Source organism: Euleptes europaea, chromosome 7 (assembly GCF_029931775.1).
Source record: "Euleptes europaea isolate rEulEur1 chromosome 7, rEulEur1.hap1, whole genome shotgun sequence".
NCBI classification, from domain to species: Eukaryota; Metazoa; Chordata; class Lepidosauria; order Squamata; family Sphaerodactylidae; genus Euleptes; species Euleptes europaea.
Window position 1 is genome coordinate 49,408,159 of NC_079318.1, and position 26,689 is coordinate 49,434,847.

Genomic DNA, 26,689 nt, shown 5'->3' on the forward strand with positions numbered 1-26,689 from the left:
GAAAAGAAGGACCTCAGCAAGGCAGGGCCATAACGGGGGGGGGGGTAGGAGGGCAGCGCCACCCCTGTGGCATGCAGAGAGGGTGGCAGAACTGCCTCTCCTACCTGGCCCACTCCTCCTGTTTGAGCTGAGGGAAAAGCGGCTGAAACCAAGTGACCAAACCCCCTCCAAATCCCAGAAGGAAGACTTAGCTCAACAAATGATGCCATATGCCATAGGCTATAAAGAGTAAAGGGGCAGGAAAATTGGGGAGTCCTTTTTCCTACTTTTTTTGCCATCAAGTCACACCTGACATGGTGACCCCATAGGGTTTTCAAGGCAAGGGACGTTCAGAGTTGGTTTACCATTGCCTTCCTTTGCATAGCCACCCTAATATTTCTTGGAGGTGTCCCATCCAAATACTAGCCAGGGTCAGGCTTAGTGTGTGTCACTGGCCCAAGGTCACCCAGCAAGCTTCCATGGCACGAGTGGGGATTTGAACCTAGTCCTAGTCTGGCACCTTAGCTACTACACCACACTGGCTCTCTTTTTCCACCCACGCACTCTCTTTTCGGGACATCTTAATGCTTTGGGGTTTGGCCAGCCTCACCGGTACATATGTGTGCATGAATGAACAGTTACAGTTACAGTGAACAGTTACTGTTACATTTCTGTGTGAATCCAATAAAGCTTGGACTAGAATTTTTGTCCTGACCTGGATGGCCCAGGCTAGCCTGATCTCGTCAGATCTCAGAAGCTAAGCAGGGTCAGCCCTGGTTAGTATTTGGATGGGAGACCACCAAGGAATACCAGGGTTGCTGGGCAGAGGAAGGCACTGGCAAACCACCTCTGTTAGTCTCTTGCTATGAAAACTCCAAAAGGGGTCGCCATAAGTCGGCTGCGACTTGTTAGCAGTTTACACACAGAGAATTCATTTTAACTGCTGGATGGACATTCTTCTTTACCTCATCTCTTGGGAAATGATTCCACAGGCCTTTGTGGGTTTGTGGTCCATGGCTTGATCTTCCCCGGTGACCAATCCACATGGGTCTGGGCCAGATTTGTGCCCAACATAGTCACCCAAGACCACATCCAGGGCCTGACAGAAAGTTTCCCCCACATTCAAGTGGAGCATCCATCCATCCCCTCAAATTTGTACTGTCCATACAAATGTGTACTAGCCATAATCCTGAACTTCATGGTCCCTACGGAGGGGATGGTCCTCTCCTTGATATTTAGTGACTGGGACATCAACTGCCCCCAAAAGATCTCTACGTTTGTTTTGGACATGTGGGGTTAGGTATGAGAAGCTGACTATATGGAGAAGAACAGAAATGATTGAGCTCTTTTAAAGATTCAAAGAAGAAGAAGAAGAGGAGTTGGTTTTTATATGCCGACTTTCTCAACCACTTAAGGGAGACTCAAACCGGCTTACAATCACCTTCCCCTCCCCACAACAGACACCCTGTGAGGTAGGTGGAGCTTAGAGAGTATGACTAGCCCAAGGTCACCAAGCTGGCTTCGTGTGTAGGAGTGGGGAAACAAATCCAGTTCAACAGATTAGCCTCCGCCGCTTATGTGGAGGAGCGGGGAATCAAACCCGGTTCTTCAGATCAGACTCCACGGCTCCAAACCACTGCTCTTAACTACTACATCACACTGAAAGGAGATTCAGATTGTGTTAGTGTTGTAAATATAGACAATCAGTGGTATTTGTGGGAAAGGCTAATCAGAATTTCTGCTCAAGCTTATCCCCAAGTCAAGCAACACAGCTATTTCCCCTCTTTGCTGGAATTTTTTTTTTTTTAAAGAGCTGACACAGTAGTGGCAGTACATTTGAGTGGCTAATTACCCTTTTGGATCTGAACTGGAAGTTTTACGCTGTACTTGGGTTAAAGGCGGGATAATTACCTTACAAGAATGGCAGTTCCATAACTTGTCCTCGATATAAGAATGGGCAATAAATTGTCCACAGCGTGCTTCATTTCAGATCAAACAAAGGGTAGAGCTACACAATAACTCAGCCAGCACAGGATCCCAAACCATCTTTGCTGAGGTGTCATAAATGGAAGGGAGAATCAGAAAAATGAAGAATGCCTAATTCTTCTTGTCCGCACTGATTATTTCCTGAAAATGCACATTCCTGGCTTTTTCTTCCCCCAACTAGGGGGAAAAAACAGGTTAAAAACATTTGGGGTGGGGATTTGCAGGGGACAATCAGGATGTAGATTCTGAACAGGGGACAATCAGCATGTAGATTCTGTTAGTCCTTCCTCCCCTCCACCCACGAGCAATATGAGGAAAATACAGTTGGTAATCTTTTGTTTGTAATTTTGAGTTCAGTTGAAAGAGCCTCCAGTGAGATCTATTCCAAATTAAGCTTAAAGACCAGAGCAACAGCAAAGGGCTTGTGTATAACTGATTAAAGAGCACCAGCCTAATGAACTCAATATATTCCTGAAATTAGCTCATTTTCTCAGTTGATTACATATGCTACCTTTAACATTGCAAAACATTAAGTAACAGTTACGTCTGAAAAGCAGCAGAAGTAAAACTAAAAGAAAACCTGAGTATGCTGCAAGTTTCCCTAAAGATCAGCTTTATAATGTTTTATTAATGCTGCCAATCTGTATCTCTGAGACTAGCTTTTAATTTCCGGATATCGTTTTCTTGTGTATAACCTGGGGCAGTTTTTGCATAAGGGGCTATAGGTTACAAGTGTACATGTCTTGCAGGTGCAAACTCAGCCTTTAAATTAATCAAACCAATTTATCTTTGTAACAGACCCAGTCTCACTACAAAAAACATAATCTTACATACGTGCTACATAAAAATAATGACAAAAAGGCTATCCAGATACATATTAGCTTGCTGATTTTATGTGCCAGTTTAACAGGAATAGTGAATATTATATGCTGATGTATTTCAAAGTTTAATTTTTACTGTTTCTATTAATCAAGAAAACTAAATCACACAAAAAATCACACTATAACACACACACACACATATACTAGTCTTAAATGAAGTGGGCATCCTGATTTATTTAGTATACAAAGGAATATCACCTAAACATGATGGCGAATACCATGGGTAGATCCAGCCAGCACTTTCCTCTCCATAATGCAGCCCCAACCCACATGGCTTTTGTATATGCAGGTCACAAAATTCTCAGTATCGCCTTTTTGGGTCATCAAAGACAAAAACTACTTCCTTTCTCACCATTAGCAAAGCTGGCTGGATCTAGCCCCAAATCTAACACTTGGCCTCCAAGAGCTGCACTGCTGCTGCTTTCCAGGGGGGCCAGCATAAGTCGCCCTACACCGGCATCCATGCCAGGTTGCATGGCACAAGTGGCACAGACGCCGTTGTAGGGGTCACGCTGGCTCTCATGGGCATTTGGCGCCTCTTTCAGGTTTGCACAGTTACAGTCCAATCCTAAGCAGAGGTATACTCTTTTAAGTTCACTTAAAGCTTCAACGGAATCATATCTGCACACATACTGGTAAAAAATGAGATCATAATTTGGTACCACATGCTTACATGTGAGGAAAAGAGAAGAACATTATATGTTGGATAATGGAGACAATTCTTTCCATAACGGAATAATTCAATTAGCATCATAAACTATTTAGAAATTTTAAAAAAAGAAATTTAGTTTTACAGCTCAGATTTTTTAAAATTACCTGACCATCTCATTATTCAAAGAAATGGCTTCCAGGTACTTCTTCAGTGCATAATAATTATGGATGTATTTTCGAATGTAATAGCCTCGCCATCTTTTTTGAATCTAGAGTAGAAAACACAAATATATTTGCTTCAATACCTTCCTTACAAAAGAGGGAACTTTGTCAAACTGTTGTTCAAAGAACCAGGTCTATTTCCTGAGACATGGCGCCCCCTTTTTAAAAATAATACCAGGCCCACACACATATTTGCTTTCCATCAATACTAGGTTGTAATATAACAGGTACATGGATGAGAGAAAGAAAAAAAAAGTAGGCTAAATGCCCGTGAGTTGACATTAGTTACAAATGATATTTTACCGTGGAGAAGGATAGTAAAATGTGGCATTATTCTACTGTGCTCAAGAGTTATGCCTGTTCACTTGATCAAGATAAATTGTCCACAGTTAAAAGTACATCAAGAGATATCATAAACATGTTTTTAGTCAGAACCAAGTCATGAGCAAAGTTATAATCACAACAAAGTCAAAGTTAATCACAGAAATAATATATACCATAACTATGTGCCAGTAGTATCTTAACATTTCTGCATTTCAGATGTTGCTAAGTTTTTATCTTTACAGATGGACTATGTGTTACTACACAGAAAGCCATCCAGCCCTGCCTATTTATAATATCTGTTTAGAATCTACCTTTACTACTAGGAAGGGAAGTTAGAACAGCTTTCCTTGCATTCTTGTGATGCAGAGAGAGCAAAGCCATTCTCACAAGGAAGGAGAACCTACTAGCTTGGCTTTTTTCTTTCTTTTTTATCTCTCATATGCCTAATCTTCCCTAGCAGATGAGGGGGCAAAGCAGAAATAGTGTGAGCACTCCAAGCCACTCCAAGTTTCTTAAGGAGCTCAAGCAAGAAATCACAGCGTTGTTAACAACGATGTGCAACATCATTAAAATCAGTCTTCATAATTAAAGTTATCTTATTTCCAGCTGGAAAGTAGCTAATTTAAATCAACTTTTAAACAATTGTTCAGAGAACATCCTACCTTTTGTCCTGAGTAAATTGGTAGTAAACATTCAGGCTAGAACTGTTCCACTCGCAAATGAACAAGCCATGCTGAAGAAGAGCTGACATGGCTTCTGCAAAGAGACGTCATGCACCACTCACCTATTAGGCATCTTGATGGGTGAAAAGAATCACGTAGAGAGGAGAGCCAGGAGATTCGTGCAAACATAATGCTGGCTCCTTCTTAATCATTGTTAAGAGATCACGAGTAGGGTGTGATAACGGGAATGCTTTCCCGGCAGCCCCCAGAGTGACTTCTCCCTTACTTCCTTAATTGTTGAGGGAATATGGTGGAATGAATTCACTAACCAAGAAAATGCAGTTACTAAGACTCCTCCTTAACTAAGGTTTCAAAATGTTGTTTCATATCCTGATTATAAAGGGTTAGCAACATGGCGGTGTTGATAGATCCTTTAACTGCAGTTAAGGCAGGAAAAGAGTTTATCTTCCAGGAAGAAAGCAAGTGGTTCAACAAGTTTCAAACACCCCAAAAAGAAAGAATATGTATGTAACACCCACAGTGAATGTACAATAAAAAACACCTTTTGATAAACTACCTTCCCAGAGATTTCCACAGTAATGTAGCAACCAAGAGTTCAGGACAGATGCTCCCATGGTCTATGAACTGGATAAAACCTGAGAAGAACCGGGATGGATAAATGGGCCCTTTTTTCCAGTGGAAAGCAATAAACCCTGGGATCTGACAAAGATCTGCAGACTGGCACCAGGATGTTCTCTGGAGAGGAGGCATCTATATTGTCTAAATAAATTTTAATATAGTAAACTCCAAAGCAAAATGGTGAAGCTCTCCAGAAGTACTTCTGTTGAGACAGGGTGACGGGGCAAACAGGATTAAATGTTAATAATGCAAAGTAATGTGTCTTGTGGCAATAAGACTTGCAATAAAGGTACAACAATTGGTTCCAAGTTACCTTTACTTATGCAGCAAAAAAATCAAAGCAGTGAAAAATGTAAAAAAAAAAAAAATAGAAAGGCAGTTTATAAGAATTCACAACCGCACCAGGTTAGGCAGGGACTATTCTAAGTTGTTTTAGGGCTACGGTTGGACTGAGGGGTAGACTGTCTAATACTTTCTACGACTACCTTGATCATGTGTAAAATACAGTCAAAGCTTTAATGCAATTGAACTTGACTGCTCTTCTCCATGGATCACATATTTGGGGGCTACTCAGGCTCTGCCCTGAAAACCTCACCACCTCAGGCTCCACCCTGAAAACCTCCCGCTGGTGGCGAAGAGGGACCTGGCAACCCTACTGATGAGCTGTGCAGATTAATGGATAACAAATTGTGCAGGCTTGCAACTGAGAACAGAAAGTGTGCATGTTTTGGTCAATCTAAATGCATATCTATGTATCTAATAATTAACATAGCCTAGGGTAGCCAGGTCCCTCTTGGCCACTGGCAGGAAATTTCTGGGGCAGAGCCTGAGGAGGGTGGGATATGGGGAGGGACTTAAATGCCATAGAGTCCAATTGCCAAAGTGGCCATTTTCTCCAGGTGAACTGATCTCTATCGGCTGGAGATCAGTTGTGAGATCTCCAGCTAGTACCTGGAGGTTGGCAACCCTAACATTACCCCCTGCTGATAATTAAATCTGCAGATGGGAGTTATGTAGACACGAAAGAGGAGGAGACCTCACCTACTAGGCAAAGGATAGCAGGTGCTCCAGGACAGGGAACCTCGTGAGTAGGCAGCAGCAGCCTGATGAGCCCAGCAGGAGTGGGGGTGCACCACCTGCAAGACAGTCTCCCACCCAGCAGGCAGCAGCTGAGCATAGTGCTGTGGTAGGAGGTTTCTCAGCACAGAGCATTAGCTGGGGGCATGGGGCCTCTGGCTAGCCCCATGCAAAGCCAGCTTGGAGAGGGCAAGGCAAGGAAGAGGTTAAGACAGAAACAAGGTTCAGAGAAGGGAAGAGCAGTGCTGGGCTTGACAAGCATAAGTGGAGCACCAGGGATAAAAAGGGAGTTGCCAGAAGAGACAGGGGTAGGGTTGCCAGGTCCCTCTTCGCCTCTGGCGGGAGGTTTTTGGGGTGGGGTTGGGGAAGGGGAGGGACTTCAATGCTATAGAGTCCAACTGCCAAAGCAGCCATTTTCTCCAGGTGAACTGATCTCTATCGGCTGGAGATCAGTTGTAATAGCAGGAGATCTTGAGCTAGTACCTGGAGGTTGGGAACCCTAAACAGGAGTGGTGGGGATGGCAAGATGGCAGAGCAGGTGCAAAGAAGGGAGAAAGAGGAACGTAAAGGAGAAGTTGGAGCCTAGAGCAAGATAAATCTGTCCAACCAGGATACGCCTGGTAGAACTGATCCAAGGAAGAGGCACAGTTCAGCCCCCTGAACTTTTGAAGGGGCAGAAATGGGCTGGTGAAGGAAACTGCATTCGTGATGGAAGACTGTGTGGACTTTGCTACATCCAGTACAGAGACAATTAAGGAACACCATTGTGTCTGGTGAGTTCCTGCTGCCTATGGAAGACAGTTATGTTGTCCCCCAGGCAGGGCCACTGGGTTCCCCACCACCACCACCAAAGTGCCAAATTGGAGACAGGTGGGGGAGGAGGAGAAGACCAAGCCACCATGGGAGTGGAGGAGAGGATGTGGATCCTCCCACGAGTCTAAATAAATAAATTGTTTATTACGGTCCTTTGACCAAACACTCCCGCGAGTCTCATGGGTCTGCACTTGTAAACACCTATTCTTGTACACGCTAATTTCATTTGAAAACTTTTAATACTAATTTTATGCAGAATGATACATATATTTTCTTTTGTACAGTCCATGAAGAGTTTTATATACCTTGGTTTCCCCACAAATTATTTATTTGTCTTTTTAGTCTCTCCTTTTATTGCTCCATATTCCTGAATATTTTGTCTGGTGATTACCAATGCAATTCAAAAAAAAAAAAAAAACACCTCCTTTTCTGTGTTATCTAATGCAATACTACAGTTACTACACCTCATAATTCCAAGGTGAACATTTACACACTCTTACAAAAGACAAGTGTGTATGCCCTTCAAAGTAATTAGCAAGTTTCAACTGTGATTGGTACCAAACAATTATTGTCATTGATCAGTACCAAACAGATAATTTTAAACAAAGTCATTGTGTGCTCAGCAGATTACAGCTTGTTAACGGGCAAGTTCTAAATGACCTCTTAAGCTAGTCAAATCAATGATGCATATTCCTCATTAAGTAACATCAAAATGTAAGTGGTCTTATAAATAATGTTTATTTTAAGCACTAAAACAAATGGCAAAACCTTGATATAACAAAAGCCATCTGCTCACATAACGATTTTTTTTCCAAAACAGGGATTACTTTTGTTGTTGAAAATTCATAGCAACCCTAAAATCTTAAAAATGAAAAAGACAGTTGTATCACAACCACTTTTCCAGAAATATGGAAAGCTGTGCATTCTAATAATTGCTTTTTAAAAACATTTTTGCACATTCCAAAGGTGAGATTTTGACAGTAGCTAGTCAGATATAATTAAAGGACAGCCATAAAGAACACATTATAATACACAATCCATTATACCAGCCAGGTGTGTTCTTTTCTGCCTGAACTTCATTCAAAAACTGTTTACCAAAGCTGGAGGTAAATTCTACTTGGAGAGTAGAGCAACTTAATGCTTGTGAGCCACATCCCTTCCATATTCCACAATGCAATCGTCCTAAGGATCAGATGCCAGGCTGCACAGGTTTAAGGGAAAGCCATGGTTGGCTGGACTTTATATTTCCCATCCTTGCACAAGACAAGTAATTTCCTGTTATTATACTCCAGTTTCATGCCAATGTAATACCACTGATTTCAACTGGGTTAAGATAACATAAAATCCAAGCATCGTGATGTCGACGCCAAATTTCATCACAGGTTAGGCTGCTATGCTCCACCACAACTGCTTCACTTATCTGAGCAGGGCCTTCGATGTGTGCCACCCTGCAAATTGGCAAGATCAACAACTATGTGTACATGTGCATTCACTGTTGTAGGCCCCTCCTTGTGGAATAGCCTACCCGAGGTGTTCAGAAAGGCTCCCATGCTTCTGCTGTTCTACACACTATGTAAAACAGAATTGTTCAGGAGGGCATTTTTTATTAAGGTAATGGGGCTATATTATAACAAAATGGTTCAGGAACGCGCTTTTGTAAAAGAAACAGGACTGTGAACTATTTTTGTGTGTGCTGTCAAGTCAGAGCTGATTTATGGTGACCCCGTAGGGTTTTCAATGCAAGAGACGTTCAGAAGTGGTTTGCCATTGCCTGCCTCCGCATCACGATCTTGGAATTTCTTGGAGGTTACCCATCCAAAAACTAACCAGGGCAGACCCTGCTTAGCAGCTGAGATTTGACAAGATTAGGCTAGCCTGGGCTATCCAGATCAGGGCTACTGAGAAATATTCCACTGAGTATAGTATGATCTGTCCCCCTGCTCTCTTCAGTCAGCTGACTCCTTAGTACATATCCTTTTGCAAAGTCCTTAGGTGTCACAACTTAGGCTAAAATGGATTATGCCATGTTTTAATAAATGGTCCACGTTTCCTTAGAGGACTCTGACCCTCAATGTACTTATTTTGGTGCTTATTTTTTAGAGGCTGCAGAGAAGCATCAAAGGGAAGTGTCTTTAGACATGGGTTTTATTTAAATTTTATGGTTTTATTGTTCAAGACCTTGGTCTAAGAACAGGGGGAATTAAAGAAAGTATGATCTGTCTGCAGTATATATTAGCCTACTCTTAATGCTTTATTTTTATTCGTCTGTAATACCATTTTCTGCATTGTTTAACATATCACATCTAATACTTTATGCTGTGTTTCAGAGTACTGTAATCCTAGTCTTATTGCATTGCTTGCTTGATGTCTCATCCTATTGATTGTATTGACACACTGTAATCCGCCTTGAGTCTCAGTGAGAAAGACAGACTATAAATACAGTAAATAAAATAAATGAATACATAGATATTAGGAAGAGTAAGGATTCGGAGGTGGAAAAGTTGGGTCCTATGTATAGACTTCTTTATTTGTCACTGGGCAGTTAACATCTTCATTTTGTACCCTACTGATGTGACATTACCTCTTGATTTTTGTCTATACCTACTGAATTAAACAGATACAGGATTTCTAAGAGGTGGGCAGGTTTGATAACAGGGTATTTCCTGGGGCAAAAGGAGGTGTACTCTAGTTTCCATTCCCAATAGCTACTTCCTTCTTAGAACTGTGGGGCACAATTAAGTTGATGCTCATTGCTTGTGAAGACAAAAATACTGTCTGTAAAAAGGTTGTGTTCATATGTGGTTTTCTATATGGGCCATAAATAAATAGGGGGGGACTCCAACTCTGCTCTGCGTGTGTACAGCCCTGGGCTGCTAATCCTATGATTCTTTAAAAAATCTTGCATGAAAGATGAGGAAGCACAGTTATTGTCCTGGTCTGGTCATTTGCAGACTGGAATCAAGCCAGTCACCTATTCTTCCATGGTTGGTTTCCCCACTCCTCCACATGAAGCCAGCTGGGTGACCCTGGGCTAGTCACAGCTCTCTTAGAGCTATTTTAGCCACACCTACCTCACAGGGTGTCTGCTGTGGAGAGGGGAAGGGAAGGTGATTGTAAGCCAGTTTGATTCTTCCTTAAGTGGTAGAGAAAGTCGGCATATAAAAACCAACTCCAACTCCTCCTCTTCTTCTTCCTTCTCACCCTTCAAAAAGCACATGATCAGTGTGATCTTCAGTGATTCATATATGGAAAATGTGTGTACACCCATGCAGTTTTGTGGTGTTGAGAACCAAGTATTCCAGACCTCTTTCCATTAGAAGGTTTACATACTGCTTGGGGATCATGGGAGGAAGTTTGCTTCTGTGTGTGTACACTCATAGCTGGAGCAAGGTAAAAATTAAATAGGTGTAATATTTTCACCAGATATAGCAACATACCTCAACATTTGGAAGGGACAAAATCTACACATCAGTATCTTAAATCTAATAGCAATTATCAAATACAACTTGGATTACTTAGAATAACTTTAAATTTGTAACTATATACCATTTCCTCACTTTACCATCAGCATATCAATCAAGTTTATATTATTCCGGGTTGCTCATTTTATTAAAAGCAAATTCAGAGCACAATTGACTTTTCATTTGTTTAACAAGTGAAGAAATATTTACCCTGACAGCCATTTCATTGTAGAAATTCATCTTCATAATAAAATATGCTGTCTGTGAATCAAGGGGAGAAAAAGATGGCATACATTTCAGTTACACAAAGACAGTACTCCTGTTTTTACATATAAAAGATAAGAATCTTTATACATAATACATAATAAGAGTTCTAGGCTTAGAGAGAATAAAATCAAACTTTGTATTGAAGAGATAGGCTTCCTAATACATAATGCAGGCTTAACCAGAAAAATCTATGGTAGTCAAACTAGCAGCTAATGGAGATATATGATCATAAAATGCTCTCTGCTGAGTTTGATAATCAATGGTGCTCTACTGAGAGTAGAATAACAAAGCAGAAATATTCACAAGTGCTGGTGACACGTAGTATTGTATGATTTATTCACTGGGGTTCTTTTAACCAAAACTCACAGAAACATAAAAGGAATTCATATTTCAAGACGTCTGGTTTAATGAAAAATTCAAAGAAATGCTGTCTTCAGTCGAAATCGTTCAAGGATATGGATGCAGTGATGGAACAAAATTGTGCCTTTCAACCATCTGTACTAAATGTTATGTACTTAGTTGCCTCCTGAGTAATCCTTGGGAATTTTGTTTCATTTAATATTCATTCTAACATCATAAAATCATAAATACAATGATAACATGTTACGGTGAATCCCTTGATATAGGAAACATTTCCTGGTTCCCTTCCAATAAAGACAAATCCCTCTCAGTGAAAGAATCTCCTGTTGTAGCAAAACACTCACTTGGCAGGATAGGTTATTTTAATGGATACATCACTTTACACTAAGCTTTCACATCTGTTCCGCCCTCTAATTACAAATGCAAAATGAACATAATTCACAACTGTATCATAAAAAGTAAAATAAGTACAGAAGACGTCCTTTATTTAGCATAACATACAGATTTGAGGGGGGTGTTTTAACTACAAATCAAAGGGGAAAGTATTTGACTGATATGTAGTTCCCTGTTCTCTCACTCCTCCCCCCGGCAAAGAGGAATTCACTGTAAAAGGGTTTTGCTGTAATTAGTGTTATTTGAATTGCCTAGTCTGATCCAAAGCAAATTGTCTGTGGAGAGCAGCAGGACTGGATTATTTATCAACAGTCTGGGCAATTAAGAAACAGTTGGCTGCAATATGTTATTTACAAATGAACACAATGATGCTACTTCATTTTAAATTCACTTTCTTCATTACATTAGGCAAGGCATAATTCCTTCCGTTTAATTAAAGGAGCTTTTAAAATGCTCACTTTGATATGATATTGCTTCCTTAATAATAAACCTAGAAATGATAATGGAGAGACAGCTTTTTTAAAAAACAATGAAGAGTTCTGACATTTTTGAGTTAAAAAGTTCTGTTGGCTTACTGATGCATTATATCTTATTTTCAATTCTCTCCAGTAACTGAGGTAAGCAAAAACCTCCCCTTGACCCAGGGTATCCCTTACAGACCTTCCTTTCCCATCCTTTTGCTACGATTCCATTACCTTGCTTCTTGATGTTTCTACCAACCACAATGGAAGCCTTCTATCATCCTATCTGAAACAGCCTAACCAGGAAGTAGAATCAGAACACAGTATTTGTGCACATCGACAAAACTTTTAGCATTTATGGCCACTCAAAGAGTTGGTTATTCATTAGCTATTTTAAAAACCGTCCATACAGAAAAATGATGTGGCTGATTATCACCTGGTCTATAATCTACCCTTTCTGGGCAAAGTGACTGAGAGGGTGGTAGAGAAGCAGCTCCAAGTCTTCTTGGATAACTCATCTGTTCTAGATCCTTTCCAGCCTGGCTTCAAGCCAGGCTATAGGACAAAAACAGCTCTGTTAGCTTTAGTTAATGACCTCTGTGTGAGTGTAGACAAAGGCCAAACCTCTCTGTTCTCTTATTGGATTTATCTGCAGCCTTCGACAAAGTTGATCATGCCATCTTGTTGAGGAAACTGGAGGCATAGGTAGGTATCAGGGGATGTGCGTTGAACTGGTTCAAATCATTCCTCAAGCATCAGACTCAAAGGGTTGCTATGGGAAACCAGTTGTCATAGGTGTGGGACCTATCGTTTGGGGTTCCACATGGTGCAGTTCTATCCCCCATGCCTTTCGATCTCTATGTAAAGCCTTCAGGACAAATCATTCATAGCTTTGGGGTTGGTTGTCATCAATATGCTGATGATACTCAGCTGTATAAATGCGCAGGTAATAGGGTTGCATGGCACAGAATAGTTTTACAAACTTGTTCGGATAAATGATTGGGGACTGTGGTCTATACTGCTGTGTTTAGTTTATTGTAAGTAGGATCCTATTTATGTAATTTCTGTACCGCTTAGTGTGTCATGTGAATACCTATGCTATGCTTTCAGGTCTTTTTTGTGGCTCCAGACTTCTAAAATCCTAATGCTCTGGTTACTGAATGTCCCATTTTTTGTGATTGTACTGGGTCACTACGTGTAATCTCCCCTGAGTCCCTATGAGAAAGATGCACTAAAAAAATGTAAATAAAATAAATTAAATTAAATCACCTGAACAGATGTGCAAAACAGGCAGGGTAAAAACAACTTTTTTTTAAAAAAAAAAGGGGGAAGTATAGAGGCTCCAAGGCCTCCAGTCACTTTCAGATCTGCTATCTCTGCAGTCTGTACTACTGAAATACCAACAAATGGGCTTCCCTGTGGTCTTTGAATTGCTTCTATAACGTTTAAATATTATTTCTTGTTGTTCTTTGATGTTTCACCAAGGCAAGAAAAATTCCAGTACAGGGGTTTATATAGAGAGAGATTCCACCTGCAACTCCACTTTCCTCTTTCAGCAATTATAGCCTCCCTGGTTTCTGTGTGTTGCAGTTAGTGGAGTAAGGAAGGGAAGAAAACAGTGGTGCCTCTGTCATGTTGCTTGTCTTTTTCTCCTTCCCTAACAGCTTCTGGTTGAGGAGGGGGTAGACTATTTCTATCCAGGAAATATTAAGAAGAGAAAGGGCTAATCCCCCCGCCACAATGCTACAGCCCAGATTCAAATCACCCTTAAACCAGTAGTCCTGAAACAGATTTAAGGAACTAGGAAGATTCATAGTACAATCCTCAACAGAATTATACCCTTCTAAATCCAGTGAAGTCAATGGAATTAGAAGTGTATACTTTTGTTTAGGATGACACTGTCATGCATGCCTCTCAAGCATTTTGTCTAGTTAAGCGTTCAGCAATTCCTAACTCTCCTCTGAGACTGAAAAGGAAGAAAAACAAGCACAGTATGGATTTCCCCTTCATTTATTTCTCAGCATAAAAAGCTATTTTACCTTCCAAAGTTCCAAAGAACACATTGGTGGCATAGGTAAATAATTATTTTTAAAGTCCTGCACACACACACCCTGCTTTACAGTACAGCCTGCACCAAGTATTTATGGACAATAAAATTACACTCTACAGTTGTGAGATTAACAACTGCAAACTTTTGTTTCTCATACTGGCCTGAACCTTAACACACACAGTCTCAATGCCATCCTAAGCAGTTACACCCTTCTAAACACATTTTTAATGGATTTAGAAGTGTCATTCTAATTAGGATTGTTCTGTAAGGTTAGCAAAAAAAAAAAAAACACCCCAAAACTTAAACATGCAATCACATCTAATGTTGGTTCCTTGGACTGCTTTGTTCCAACCAGCAATGTTGCTGTTCAGTTTAGCCCCAAAGCATATCAAGCTCTTGCACTGCACTGCCAGAGATATTTTAAATTTCAGGACGTTTAAACACTAGCTTGTTATGCAATGGCATCCCAGAATGAAAAGAATAAAAAGCTCAGCGGAGGCAAAGAATTTTCCTCTTATTCTCCCCTGAACTGAAGTCAGAGTCTGCTCTTTCCACCTTTCTCTAAGAGTAATAAATCCAGCATTTGCTGCTATTAACCAGGACATATAACAACATTTTTTTGATTTTTCTTTAACCCTGAACATTTACACCTAGCAAAGAAAATGTAAATTTCAAACATGCATCATTTCATACAACTGCTCGTCCCAATGAAGATATCTCACTTCCTTTGTATTTGTGAGCAGTAAAACAAAACGTTTGCAACACTTTTTAATTGCAAAATTAATTTATACCTCTATCATTTTTCGGAACTGTATTCTTCCTTGATAACCCCGCCACCATTTCTGGATAAAAAGCATCATTTTATTCAGATACCTAAAACATAATATCATGACAAAGATATAATATCATGGATGTATTAACTGTAATTTTTTTTGTTCAAAAGGGAAAAATGTTAATTGATTCAGTTCAGTGGTAGAAGCTACTTAAATTTGAAAATGCCATTTTTAATGCTTTTTAGAATAACGACCAACTAAATAAATTTCTTATGGGACAAACAATTTGTTTAGATAGGACAAGTGCTATAAAAAGTTGTTTTCTTCCTCAGTGCCAGCTTCTGCAGGGGAAGTGAATGGTAAGGTGGTAAAACTATATGTTCTTATTCTGCATGAATCCCCATGTACTTGGGTTGCCAGTAGGGTTGCCAGGTCCGGATTGGGAAATACCTGGAGATTTTGGGGGTGGAGCCTGAGTAGGGTGGGGTTTGGAGAGAGGAGGTACTTCAATGCCATAGAGTCCAATTACCAAAGCAGCCATTTTCTCCAGGTGAACTGATCTCTACCGGCTGGAGATCAGTTGTAATAGTGGAAGATCTCCAGCCACCACCTGGAGGGTAAACAATAGTTGAGAAAACATACAGCACTGGCTCATAAGAACAACTAGCAAGTTATAATTACAATCACTTTTACTCAAGATTCAGTATAGAAATACTACAAAAATACTACAAAAAAAAAAAAAAAAAAAAAAAAGGGGGAATAAATGTGAAGCCACACAGCCGGTTACATCACCGGAATAATTCAGCAAGTACAAATACCCAGTTCAACCAACTGAAAAGAAAAGTCCAATTCCTCTTGTTCTTGTAATCCACAACTTCTGATGAGATTCAAGGAGAATTCACGTGTAAATCAGTTCATCAAAGTAACATCTTCTACGCTGATATTCAATGTAACGAAAAATGGTGGCAAAAAGAAGCTCAAAATCCAACTCCGATGGTTTCAAAAGTCAAAAATGCCAAATCATAAAAATTCAGTGACAAGTTGAAAATCAGTGACAAAACGACACTTCCGGATACGTGTTCGTTTCGCTCAGAAGCTTCATCAGTTGTTATAATTATATAGGGTCAAAGACCTCTGAAAACATAAATAAATAAACGTCTCGAAGTCATAGCGCTCATACAATCAGATAATTTCATAACATAGTATTAATACCGCAATTTATTGCTCATATGCTTACCCTGCAGACCAGCAGACCAAACGCGTGTCTCACCTCGATTGAGGGCTGGTAAATGCTCCTAGTAGCCAATACACTTAAATCTCAAACATAGCCCCTACAGCTGAATCTAGTTAGTGAACCTCTCAAAGAAAGCTAGATAGTTCAAATTCATTATTCAATCCGGCTGGGGATAGTGTTTTAAAGAGATAGATGTACCTAGATTCCTGCTGGTGTAAAATTTTAATCACATCGTCCCGACAGTAATGTTTAGGTTTAAACTGCCAAATGGCAAAAAACAGAATGTCATCCTCCGTATGCCCCTTCTCTAGATAGTGGTTAGTGAGGATTGAATAATGAATTTGAACTATCTTTCTATGACTTCGAGACGTTTATTTATTTATGTTTTCAGAGGTCTTTGACCCTATATAATTATAACAACTGATGAAGCTTCTGAGCGAAACGAACACGTATCCGGAAGTGTCGTTTTGTCACTGATTTTCAACTTGTCACTGAATTTTTATGATTTGGCATTTTTGACTTTTGAAACCATCGGAGTTGGATTTTGAGCTTCTTTTTGCCACCATTTTTCGTTACATTGAATATCAGCGTAGAAGATGTTACTTTGATGAACTGATTTACACGTGAATTCTCCTTGAATCTCATCAGAAGTTGTGGATTACAAGAACAAGAGGAATTGGACTTTTCTTTTCAGTTGGTTGAACTGGGTATTTGTACTTGCTGAATTATTCCGGTGATGTAACCGGCTGTGTGGCTTCACATTTATTCCCCCCTTTTTTTTTTTTTTTTTTTTTTTGTAGTATTTTTGTAGTATTTCTATACTGAATCTTGAGTAAAAGTGATTGTAATTATAACTTGCTAGTTGTTCTTATGAGCCAGTGCTGTATGTTTTCTCAACCACCTGGAGGGTGGCAACGCTACTTGCCCAACTGCAACCTGAATGTTCCATTTTTACCTTTAAACCACTGCTGAGTGGGGAAACAAGTAAATAATGGTTTCTCTTGCCTGCTAATCCTACCAGTTCTGATAAAATGATTTTTATGTGTGCTTCGCAAAAGGCATGGTAATGCATGAATGACAGGACCATAGGAAGATTAGGAAGAAGCAGGGCTTTATCCAGATTCATCTACACAACTAAAAGTACAAGAGGAAATTCCATGTTGCAGCCTCGCAAAACGAGTTACTATCACCATATACACACTGTAATCCCAGAAGCAGAGCAGCATGGACGCATAATTTGTTTGTTTATTTACTTCAAGGTCAAGTGAAAAAGCCAATTTTAAAAGGACAAAAATAATGTCAATGTACAACTTGGAGTGAAATCATGAACAGAGGTACACTCTTTTAAACCCATTGACTCCAAGGGACCTAGAAGGGTATAACTCTGCACTGTTAGGAATCCTTATCAAATAAATTTAACTTGGTGAAATCAAACCTGTGACTAGCATACACAAACAAATGACTAAACTTATTTTCTCCCACTTACTCTAATAATAATAATAATAAAATAATCAGAAGAGTTTATCAATTTCTCTCATTTAAAAAAGATGAAATTTTTTTGTTTATAAAGCAAAACCAGATTTTTTAGGAAACCAAACAATAAAGTTTCAGGCATATCTCTGACTTGGCAAACAAGTAAATTACTGAAAACACAAGTTAGTGAATGGATCTCTCTGTTGATTTAGGATGGGGACTACAGACAGGGTATTTTCTGTGGTGGCACCCTGCCTGTGCAACACCTTGCCCCTGGAGTATCACCTGGGGCCCACTGTATTTTAGACGACAGGACAAAACATATCCTTTTACCCAGGCTTTTAATTATAGCTTTTATCTCTCTAGCTTTTTAAATGGTCTGCTTCTGGTCTGAGGTCTGTTTTAAAGGCCTGTTTTATGTTGTTTATGTCCTTGGGTTTGTTTTTATGGATTGTTGTTGTCATATGGGTAACATTATTTTAATTGTAAACTGCCTCAAGCAGGACACTGATAAGGTGGCATAGACTTTCCTTAAGTAATTCAATAGTAAGAAGAGCATCTTTGTCATCTGCGTAACATCTTTGCTAAGGATTATTCTTCCCCTTCCTGTCTCAGGTACCCAAGGTAGTTTGGATGTGGCCACAGGCAAGAGCCAAAGGACAGGAGTCCAAGGATCCTCAGCTCATGGCTTGCAGCTTGTGTTTTCAGCCAGGCCAGGCAGTGAATCCAGGAGTGGTCTGAGATGTACTTGTTTCATTTGCTGTAATATGAAGTCTTTACTTCTTGGAATACATAAGAACATAAGAAAGGCCATGCTGGATCAGACCAAGGTCCATCAAGTCCAGCAGTCGGTTCACACAGTGGCCAACCAGGTGCCTCTAGGAAGCCCATTTGGTTCTGGCTGCAAATCAAGTTACCTGATGTATGCCCGGACTTTGCATCCCCGAAACCAACTCTGAATCTTTACAGCAGCATAATATTCCATTTTTCGATATTCATTTACACGTCTGAAAACACAAGAAATAACTGTAATTTGATCAATTTTATCTAAGAGCAGAAAAATAATAGAAATGATTTTGTCTGAATAAGTCTGTGCTCTCATGAACCGTAAAAAACCCAAATAACGCACAATAAATAAGCACTATATTTACTATGTCTTCCTTCAAGAGTTTAAAACAAGTTTAGCCTGTCAACAACTTATCGAGGACCATAATGTTTGCTTATTATCACTGTATTGAAAGCAAACAGTAACAATCTAACCAGAGTAATCCATATCCTAGGAATGACCAAATTAAAGAATGCACTCCAGAAACAAAAGGAATTCAGGATACAATTGTGAGGATATTAACTGGGACAAGTCATTTGAAACATATAACACTAATCATGTAATAATAGCATGGGTTTCCAAGGCCAATTTAAAGTGTTGGTTTTAACCCTTAAAGCCCTAAATCCCCATTCTGCCATGAAAGTTAGCTGGGTGATCATGGGCCAGTCACACATTCTCACCCTAACCTACCTTATAGAGTTGTGAGGATAAAATGGAGGAGGGGGAAAATACATAAACTGCTTTGGGTCTGCATTGGGGAGAAAGGCAAGTAAATAAATAAGGCTCAAGAAGGGCTGCCTTCGTTCATATGAACCTACCAAACATTTAGATCATCAACTGTCCCAAGTCTAAGGGGGGGGGGGGTACTCTAGAGAGGGACCTCCCAAAGGTGCACCAGAAAGACAAAATCCCTCCCTTAGGGAAGTTTGCCTAATTCCCTGTTTCAGGCCATGCCGTAAGGTGGGAGCCCCAATGGAGAAAGCATGTGTACAGGCAGCTGTTGGTTTTGTCCATTTGCAGATTGGCAACCATAGAAGCCACTGATGACATGAGCGACACTCTCATGGCGGAGGATAGGGGGTCTCACAAATAAGAGGGACCAAAGCCAGGAACTGCTTTGTATACGATAGCCAATTCCTTAAATTGAGCCCAGGAACAGAAGGACAGCCAGTGGAGAATCTGCAGAATAGAAGTAGTATGCATGCTCCACCTAGCTCCTGATAATAGCTGAGCAGTGACATTTTGCACTAGCTCCCTGTAAGTAGGATCCCATTATGTAATTTTTGCACCATGGGTTAATGTGCCATGTTAACAGTTGTGCTATGCTCCAGTTCTTTCTGGTGGTTGCAATCCTAATGCATTGCTTACAGAATGTCCCACTTTGTACTCACTATGTGTAATCCGCCTCAAGTCCCTGTGAGAAAGGTGAACTATAAATAATGTAAATAAACAAATAAAGCATTCTGAATATAAAGTATACCGGATATGGGCTACATTTCCATGTACGTTTAAGTATTGTATTACGTAATTTTAACTAAAGGCCTGTTTACACGGTTTAAAAATGCCTTTTCGAGCTCTTTCTGCCGCCCCATCACGGTGCAATTCCTTAACAACCACAGCAAAAGGTTTGGAATGACCCATTAGTAAAACTACGTGAGGATGGTACCAGGACACGCGTGCTGTGCGGACCATCCAGACCTCAGAGATCACAACAGCTGCGGGAAGGGGTTACCTGTTCCTCTGGAAAAACTCCTCCTTGAAGCCAGGCAACCTCCCTTGCAGCCTGAACAAGGTGGCCATCTTCCCCCCCCCCCCCCGTCCCGCCGGCTCCCAGGGATGGTGTACAAGCGGTCGCCATAGCAACCGGGCTGTACCACACGAGGCGGGACTGCGGGGGGGGGAAAGCAAGAAATGCCTCCTCCTCCTCCACGCCTTCTCTTTTACGGAGAGAGGGGAGAAGAAGCCCAGCGTGGCCCGGCGCTGGGGAGGCGGATGAGGCCGGGGGGAGCGTAGCCCCTCCAGGGAATCTCTGCGGCGATGCTTCCCCCCCCTGCCCGCAATGGTCCAGCTCTGTTTCCTTCCAGCGCCGCGGCCGCTTCCGGGATACCAACATGGGGGCGTGAAAGGCCCTGCCGCCGCCGCCGCCGGAGAGGGGCCCGGTGGACTGCCACCCTCCCGAGTCTCTGCGAAGCGGCACCCGCCTCCCCAGGGAGCGGCCGACGGCGGGGGCCGGGTACATGTTCCGGGTGGCCGAGCCCAACCCGAGCAGACCTCCGGCCGCCAGGAAGAGCTGGTGAGGGGCGGCGAGGAAAGGGGTTGGGGAAGGCCCTGGCCCAGTGGGGGGGGGGAGGGGGAGACGCCGGGTCAGGCCCTTCTGCACAGGGAAGCTTGAGAGGCGGCCCGGCGCAGGGAAGGAGGTTTCCAGATGACGAGGAGGAGAGGAACGCGGCCGGGCCTGCCCTTTAGCCTTTGCTGGACGTCCTTCAGGGGAGCTACAGCATGGGGATGGGAGCCTCGTTAGTCGCAGCTAGTGCCTGGGGTCTCAACAAGGGGGGGATTCCGCTCCCCCCCCACCCCGAGGGGAATTTTAGAGATCCTGGGGGGGGGGGGGAATTGGGACCACTGTTCAGCAAATATGCATGTTGTTTGGGAATGCACCTTTCGAGTTAGACTGTCTTGGGAAGGGGGGGATTATATTCTGAGCAATGGTGATGTGGTAAACGGGGGTTCGTGGGGGGAGAGAGAGACCTGAGATCGTTATTTCAAGAAAACAGTTTATTTGCAGCTGCTGACTCAGAGGCCCTAATGGGCAGAAATCTCTGAGCCCCGATTGTACTGAGGGAGCGATATTTATCCAAATTCAAGATGTGACAACCCAGCAACATTCAGGGTAAAGCTGATAGCACTACAGACATAGAGGCGGCAGTAGAGTAACAGTTTCACCCAGTTCTTGTTATGGTTTACTGTAACCCTCCGTGACTCTTGCCCCAATTCCTTAGCACACAGACATACACACACAGAGATATCCTGCCCAGCAACAAGCTATTCCCTTGCTGTCCTAATACATTTCAATACATTTACAGAAAGGAAAAGAGATTATTACCAATTGCTAAATCAGTGGATCTTCCATAGTCAGGGGAAGTCTACCTTGCTGTCTCAATGGTGAAAGGGGGGAATAGAGCAGAAAAGTATTGTCGAAGGCTTTCACTGTCAGAGTTCATTGGTTCTTGTATGTTATCCGGGTGGTGTAAGAAAATACCAAGACCACGGTTACACAGCCCGGATAACCTATGAGAACCATTGAGCAGAAAAGGTTAACCACTGAGCTACTGGGTGCCCATCAAGCTGCTTCCTGAGGCCCAGATGCAGGGACTGGTTGAAACGTTGGCGACTCTTATCTGGACGCACTGTGTGTGTGTGTGTGTACAGTGCCTTCAAGTCGCAGCCGACCTATGGCAACCCCTTTTGGGGTTTTTCATGGCAAGAGACGAACAGAGGTGGTTTGCCAGTGCCTTCCTCTGCACAGCAACCCTGGTGTTCCTTGGTGGTCTCCCATCCAAATACTAACCAGGGCTGACCCTGCTTAGCTTCTGAGATCTGATGAGATCAGGCTAGCCTGGGCCATCCAGGTCAGGGCTCTGGACGCACTATATAGTGATAAAATAAAGGGCCTGGATTTAGAAAGAAGCAAAGCTTACAGAGGCTGCTGCACAGGGCCAGAAAGGAGAGTGGCGTGGGCACCAGTAGAGGCAGATAGTCCCTTCAGGGTGAAATGGGAGTGTTAGACCCCTTGGGACAGTAGGAAGGTGTTTCTGGGGCTAGGTGCCCTCTGTATGTTGATGGCTGGCTGGTGGGTGTATGTGGAATGAAGCTAGCAAGTGTGGCTGTGGAGGGGGATGATCTAATGTGGGAATTAGCAGCACCTTTTTCATCACAAGGTTAATATTTTTCTGTGTTACTTGCACTCTCTGCCTAGGAGAGTTCTGTCTCGTTTGTTTATTGAGAATGGTGCATTTGTGGGAGTATGGTTAGTAGCAGCAATTGAAATCTACTTTCTTATTTTGCCTTCTGTTGTTTATTAGCATGTTTAACAGATATAGGCAAGAAGTGGGGACAAAATATAACTGGGTCAGATTAAAAATGGGTGAAGAATAAATAATTGTATTTTATCATGAAAACCTAGGATTTGTAAAGACAGTAGGTCTTGCAAGGAGAGGGAATGCTTAGCATTTTCAGCTGTAAGCACTGTCTAGTTGAAATATATCCCTGACGGCAGGGTAGGAAGAGGGAAGATTTCCATGGTTATAATTAAAGTTGTTACTAAATTTTGTCACCTTTTTATACAAAAAGATCACAAAAAGCACAACTGAAACAAACAATATATGAAATATTAACAAAATAAGAGAATATAGTGTAAATCAAATTAAAATAACATTGTGTAACAGTAGTTAGGAATATTGGTAAACAAACAAGGTTTTCTTTAACTTATTTAAATTATTTTACCTTCTCTCAAATGAAATCATGGTGGCAGCAGAACAAAAATGTCTCTCATGTAGTCCATGGTGAATGCAACCAGGGAGTGAAAGTTTATGGCCTAGGACAGTGGGAGGAGAAATGTCGAGAGGGGATGTGGGAAGGAAATAAGAGCAGCAACATGAAGCACTGACAGTGTGATATGTCCAGAAAGAGCTACTGTGGAGTGGAGTGGAGTACAGAGGCTAATGATAAGAACTGCCTCATCACTACACTGGTTTAACCAGGATAGCCTCCTGAAAATCAGCACAGCCAACTCAATCATAGTATGAAAACAGGTGATTCCCTTGTACCCTGTCACACTCTATTAGGTTGTACCCCTATCCCATGATTATTGGGAATGGAAGTATTCAACTTTTTTCATAGCTCTGGGAGTGTAAGTACATTTTTACATGCCATTCATACATGGTACGAACAAAATGAGCTTTTAATCAGAAATTATTTTGTACTTAATTAGAAGTTATTTTACAGTTGTAGTATGTAGAGCAATGCTGAAGTTGAAGTTTGCAAGTTATTATGATTGTATTTGTTGTTGGAAGCCGCCCTGAGCCCGGTTTTTTGAATAAAACAAACAAGCAGAATAAGTGGACATAATTTTCTCCCTCTTCAGCCAGCACTGTATTTCTCATGTTGCTCTGAGGCTTTCTAATCTTGGGAAGGGAAAAATGAAGGCTCTTCTCCACATATTTGCTCTTTTACCTGATTTATGGAAAAAAGAAATACCTCTGTTACAGCATGTCCTCTGCCATGAAGAATCAGGAACATGATGAAGCTTGCGTCATTATGTAGTTGTGCCATACAGACAGTTTGGTCCCATATGGTTACATATGCCGTGTACCAGTATATTTTTACACACTGTCTATATGATGAGGGTCCATCTGTTATTACAGTAATGCCAATGATGCTCATTTCAGTTGCTACAAAATGTGTTGTGTAGCTTAATCTGTAGTCTGCTGTGCTAGAAAAAAACAAGATTGGGAGTGAGCTGTTGCTCTGGCTGTGATATTGCCCTGGTGAAGCAGCTGAATACTTTCCGAATAGATAGGGTGGCACAGGAAAGGGCTTCAGTACTTTGTGCACTCTTGTAATAGGCCCAATTCGCATCCTTGCGTGTACCAGTATATTATAAGAAATGGTACCAGCCCTCAAACAGGACTAGTAGTTATATGGACTATCAGTAAAAATGTTAAGCAATACTAACTGCACAGTCCTAAAGGAGGTGGGGGTGAAGGGAGATGGGAGCTGGTGTGACCCCGCCGCTGGCGTTAGTGACACTTGCGCTGGCTGAATGGGTACTAACGTCGGTGGCATGGCACTTATGCAGTGTTGGGGAGATGTGCTGCAGCGCAAGTCATAGGCACCAGCGCAGCCTTGCGCTGGCATCAAGGGGGGGCTTTCCCAGGGACAGAACCTCTTTCGGCCTGGGAACGCCCTTTTTAGCAGGCTTCAATAAGTTCTAATTCACTTACAAACAATTTAAAATTGTTGATTTATATAGTCCTTCCTTCATAAAAAATTATGTTCCATCTCGTTCCCCCCCCCCCCAGTTAATAATCAGTGGTCATTACTTGGATTTAAATTATAAGCCTGGCTACAACTAGAAGACAATGATCTTAAATTATTCTCTATTATAGTAATGGACACAACTGGTTCTTAATATCTGCAACACAGAAGGCTAGGTTGTTCACTCCTTGTGGGTACTGCCAGAAACCATTTTCCCAATTAGGTGACTTATGTGACTGAGAACAAACTTTTAATATCTGTTCTATGTGTGCTAATCTAGCTATGCAAATGGTTTGCAAGCCAGAATCAACCTCCTTCATACCTGTGGTGCACTGGAACTGTGGATGGATTTTCAGTAGCTCACCTAGAGTTCTCTAAATATGCCCCACTATATGGTTCATCCCATAGCTATTCAAATATACACTTTTAGGGAACATCCTAGGAACTGGTAAAACGAAGATGGTACACTGATAGAATAATTCATTTCCACAATTGTGTTGAATCCCTGCTTGAGAATTCTGTTCCACCATGTGTGTATGTGTTAAGTGCCGTCAAGTCGCTTCCGACTCATGGCGACCCTATGAATGAAAGTCCTCCAGAATGTCCTATTTTTGACAGCCTTGCTCAGATCCTGCAAATTGAAGGCTGTGGCTTCCTTTATTGAGTCAATCCATCTCTTGTTGGGTCTTCCTCTTTTCCTGCGGCCCTCAACTTTTCCTAGCATGACTGTCTTTTCCAGTTACTCTTGTCGTCTCATGACGTGATCAAAATACGATAGCCTCAGTTTAGTCATTTTAGCTTTTAGGGTCAGTTCAGGCTTGATTTCATCTATAATCCACTGAGTTGTTTTTTTGGCAGTCCACGGAATCCGTAACACTCTCCTCCAACACCACATTTCAAAGGAATCTATTTTCTTCCTATCAGCTTTCTTCACTGTCCAGCTTTCACACCCATACATAGTAATAGGGAATACGATGGCATGAATTAATCTAGTCTTGGTGGCCAGTGACACATCCTTACACTTAATATTTTCTAGCTCCTTCATGGCTGCCTTTCCCAGTCTCAATCTCCTTCTGATTTCTTGGCTGCAGTCTCCCTTTTGGTTGATGGTGGAGCAAAGGAATAGAAAGTCTTGAACAATTTCAATTTGTAAATGACACTTAGTCAGCTGAATGCTTGAATCTGGAAATAAAGCCATGCCTTTATTTATTTGATATATTTTAGGACCACCTTTCTCCCAACACAGTTCAGTCCCTTTAGTCTATTAAAGGTTTTTAGAAGGTTTTCCTTTTTCTTTTGCAGTTACTGTCCCTTGGCTAAATTGGTACCTTTCCAATAAACTATTATTCTCTGTTGCATGTAAATAAAAAAAAGAAAATTTTTGCCTTGGAGTCTATGAAGTCTTAAAAGAACTCTCCTGTGAGATCTTATTTTAGTGAAGTGTGCAGCATTCATACATCCCAGTCTGATCAAACGCCTGTGATATTGCAATGTGTGTACCTTGATGCACTGGATTTTATTTACAGCATTCACCTGCATTTGGATGCCACAGTGAATTGGAGCTTGGTCAAATTGGGAAGTTTTATGTAGGCTTCATGGAAGAAGAGAGGTGGAAGAAGTGAATGGCATGTATGAGCAAAGCAACTATCTGCCCTGCACAACTGGAGTTGAATTGCAGCTTGCTGTGAGGTCTGAATGTGGCCCAGGTGACCAGAGGCTTTGGCTTGACTTAGTGATTGTCTTTTATTTGTGGAAATCACTGACCCGTTCCCTTCTTGTGTCCTCTGCTAATGCCAAAGGATCACAGTGGCCGTGGTCTGTCTTATGCTGCGTTGGCAGAAGGAACGTGAGAGATTTGTGCTTCTTCCATAAAAGATCCACGCAAAAGGCAACGAGACCCATCTCCTCTCCTTGGGTCCTGAGGTGCCTGCGGAGAATGTTAGAGGGGTAGTAGGGACTTGTTTTTATATACCACAGGGTTTCAAAGTGTGAAACAATCTTGCCACTTCTCTAGGGCCTATGAAAATACAGGGGGAGGGGAAAACAGCTTCTTATCTTCTGTGAAGCTCCGTATAAGGTAAAAACAGTATCCTGCCCTGCCCCAAGTCCTCTGTGTGACTG

General features: G+C 41.6%; 2 protein-coding genes across 2 annotated transcripts in view; one reads left to right on the top strand and one right to left on the bottom strand.

Annotated features, from left to right (window-relative positions):
* The window catches only part of SPATA17 (spermatogenesis associated 17), a 114,056-nt gene extending 93,691 nt beyond the window's left edge, over nucleotides 1-20,365 (bottom strand). Inside the window, exons 1-5 of the mRNA XM_056852798.1 lie at nucleotides 20,265-20,365; nucleotides 18,624-18,713; nucleotides 15,018-15,099; nucleotides 10,906-10,956; nucleotides 3,663-3,766 (exon numbers count right to left, since the gene is read on the bottom strand). Coding sequence (XP_056708776.1) covers nucleotides 3,663-3,766; nucleotides 10,906-10,956; nucleotides 15,018-15,099; nucleotides 18,624-18,713; nucleotides 20,265-20,332 — 395 coding nt within the window. The 5' untranslated portion in view covers nucleotides 20,333-20,365. The remainder of the gene's footprint in view (nucleotides 1-3,662; nucleotides 3,767-10,905; nucleotides 10,957-15,017; nucleotides 15,100-18,623; nucleotides 18,714-20,264) is intronic.
* A 320-nt stretch (nucleotides 20,366-20,685) lies between these two features.
* Nucleotides 20,686-26,689, top strand: part of GPATCH2 (G-patch domain containing 2) — a 113,797-nt gene continuing 107,793 nt past the window's right edge. Inside the window, exon 1 of the mRNA XM_056852630.1 lies at nucleotides 20,686-20,825. Coding sequence (XP_056708608.1) covers nucleotides 20,770-20,825 — 56 coding nt within the window. The 5' untranslated portion in view covers nucleotides 20,686-20,769. The remainder of the gene's footprint in view (nucleotides 20,826-26,689) is intronic.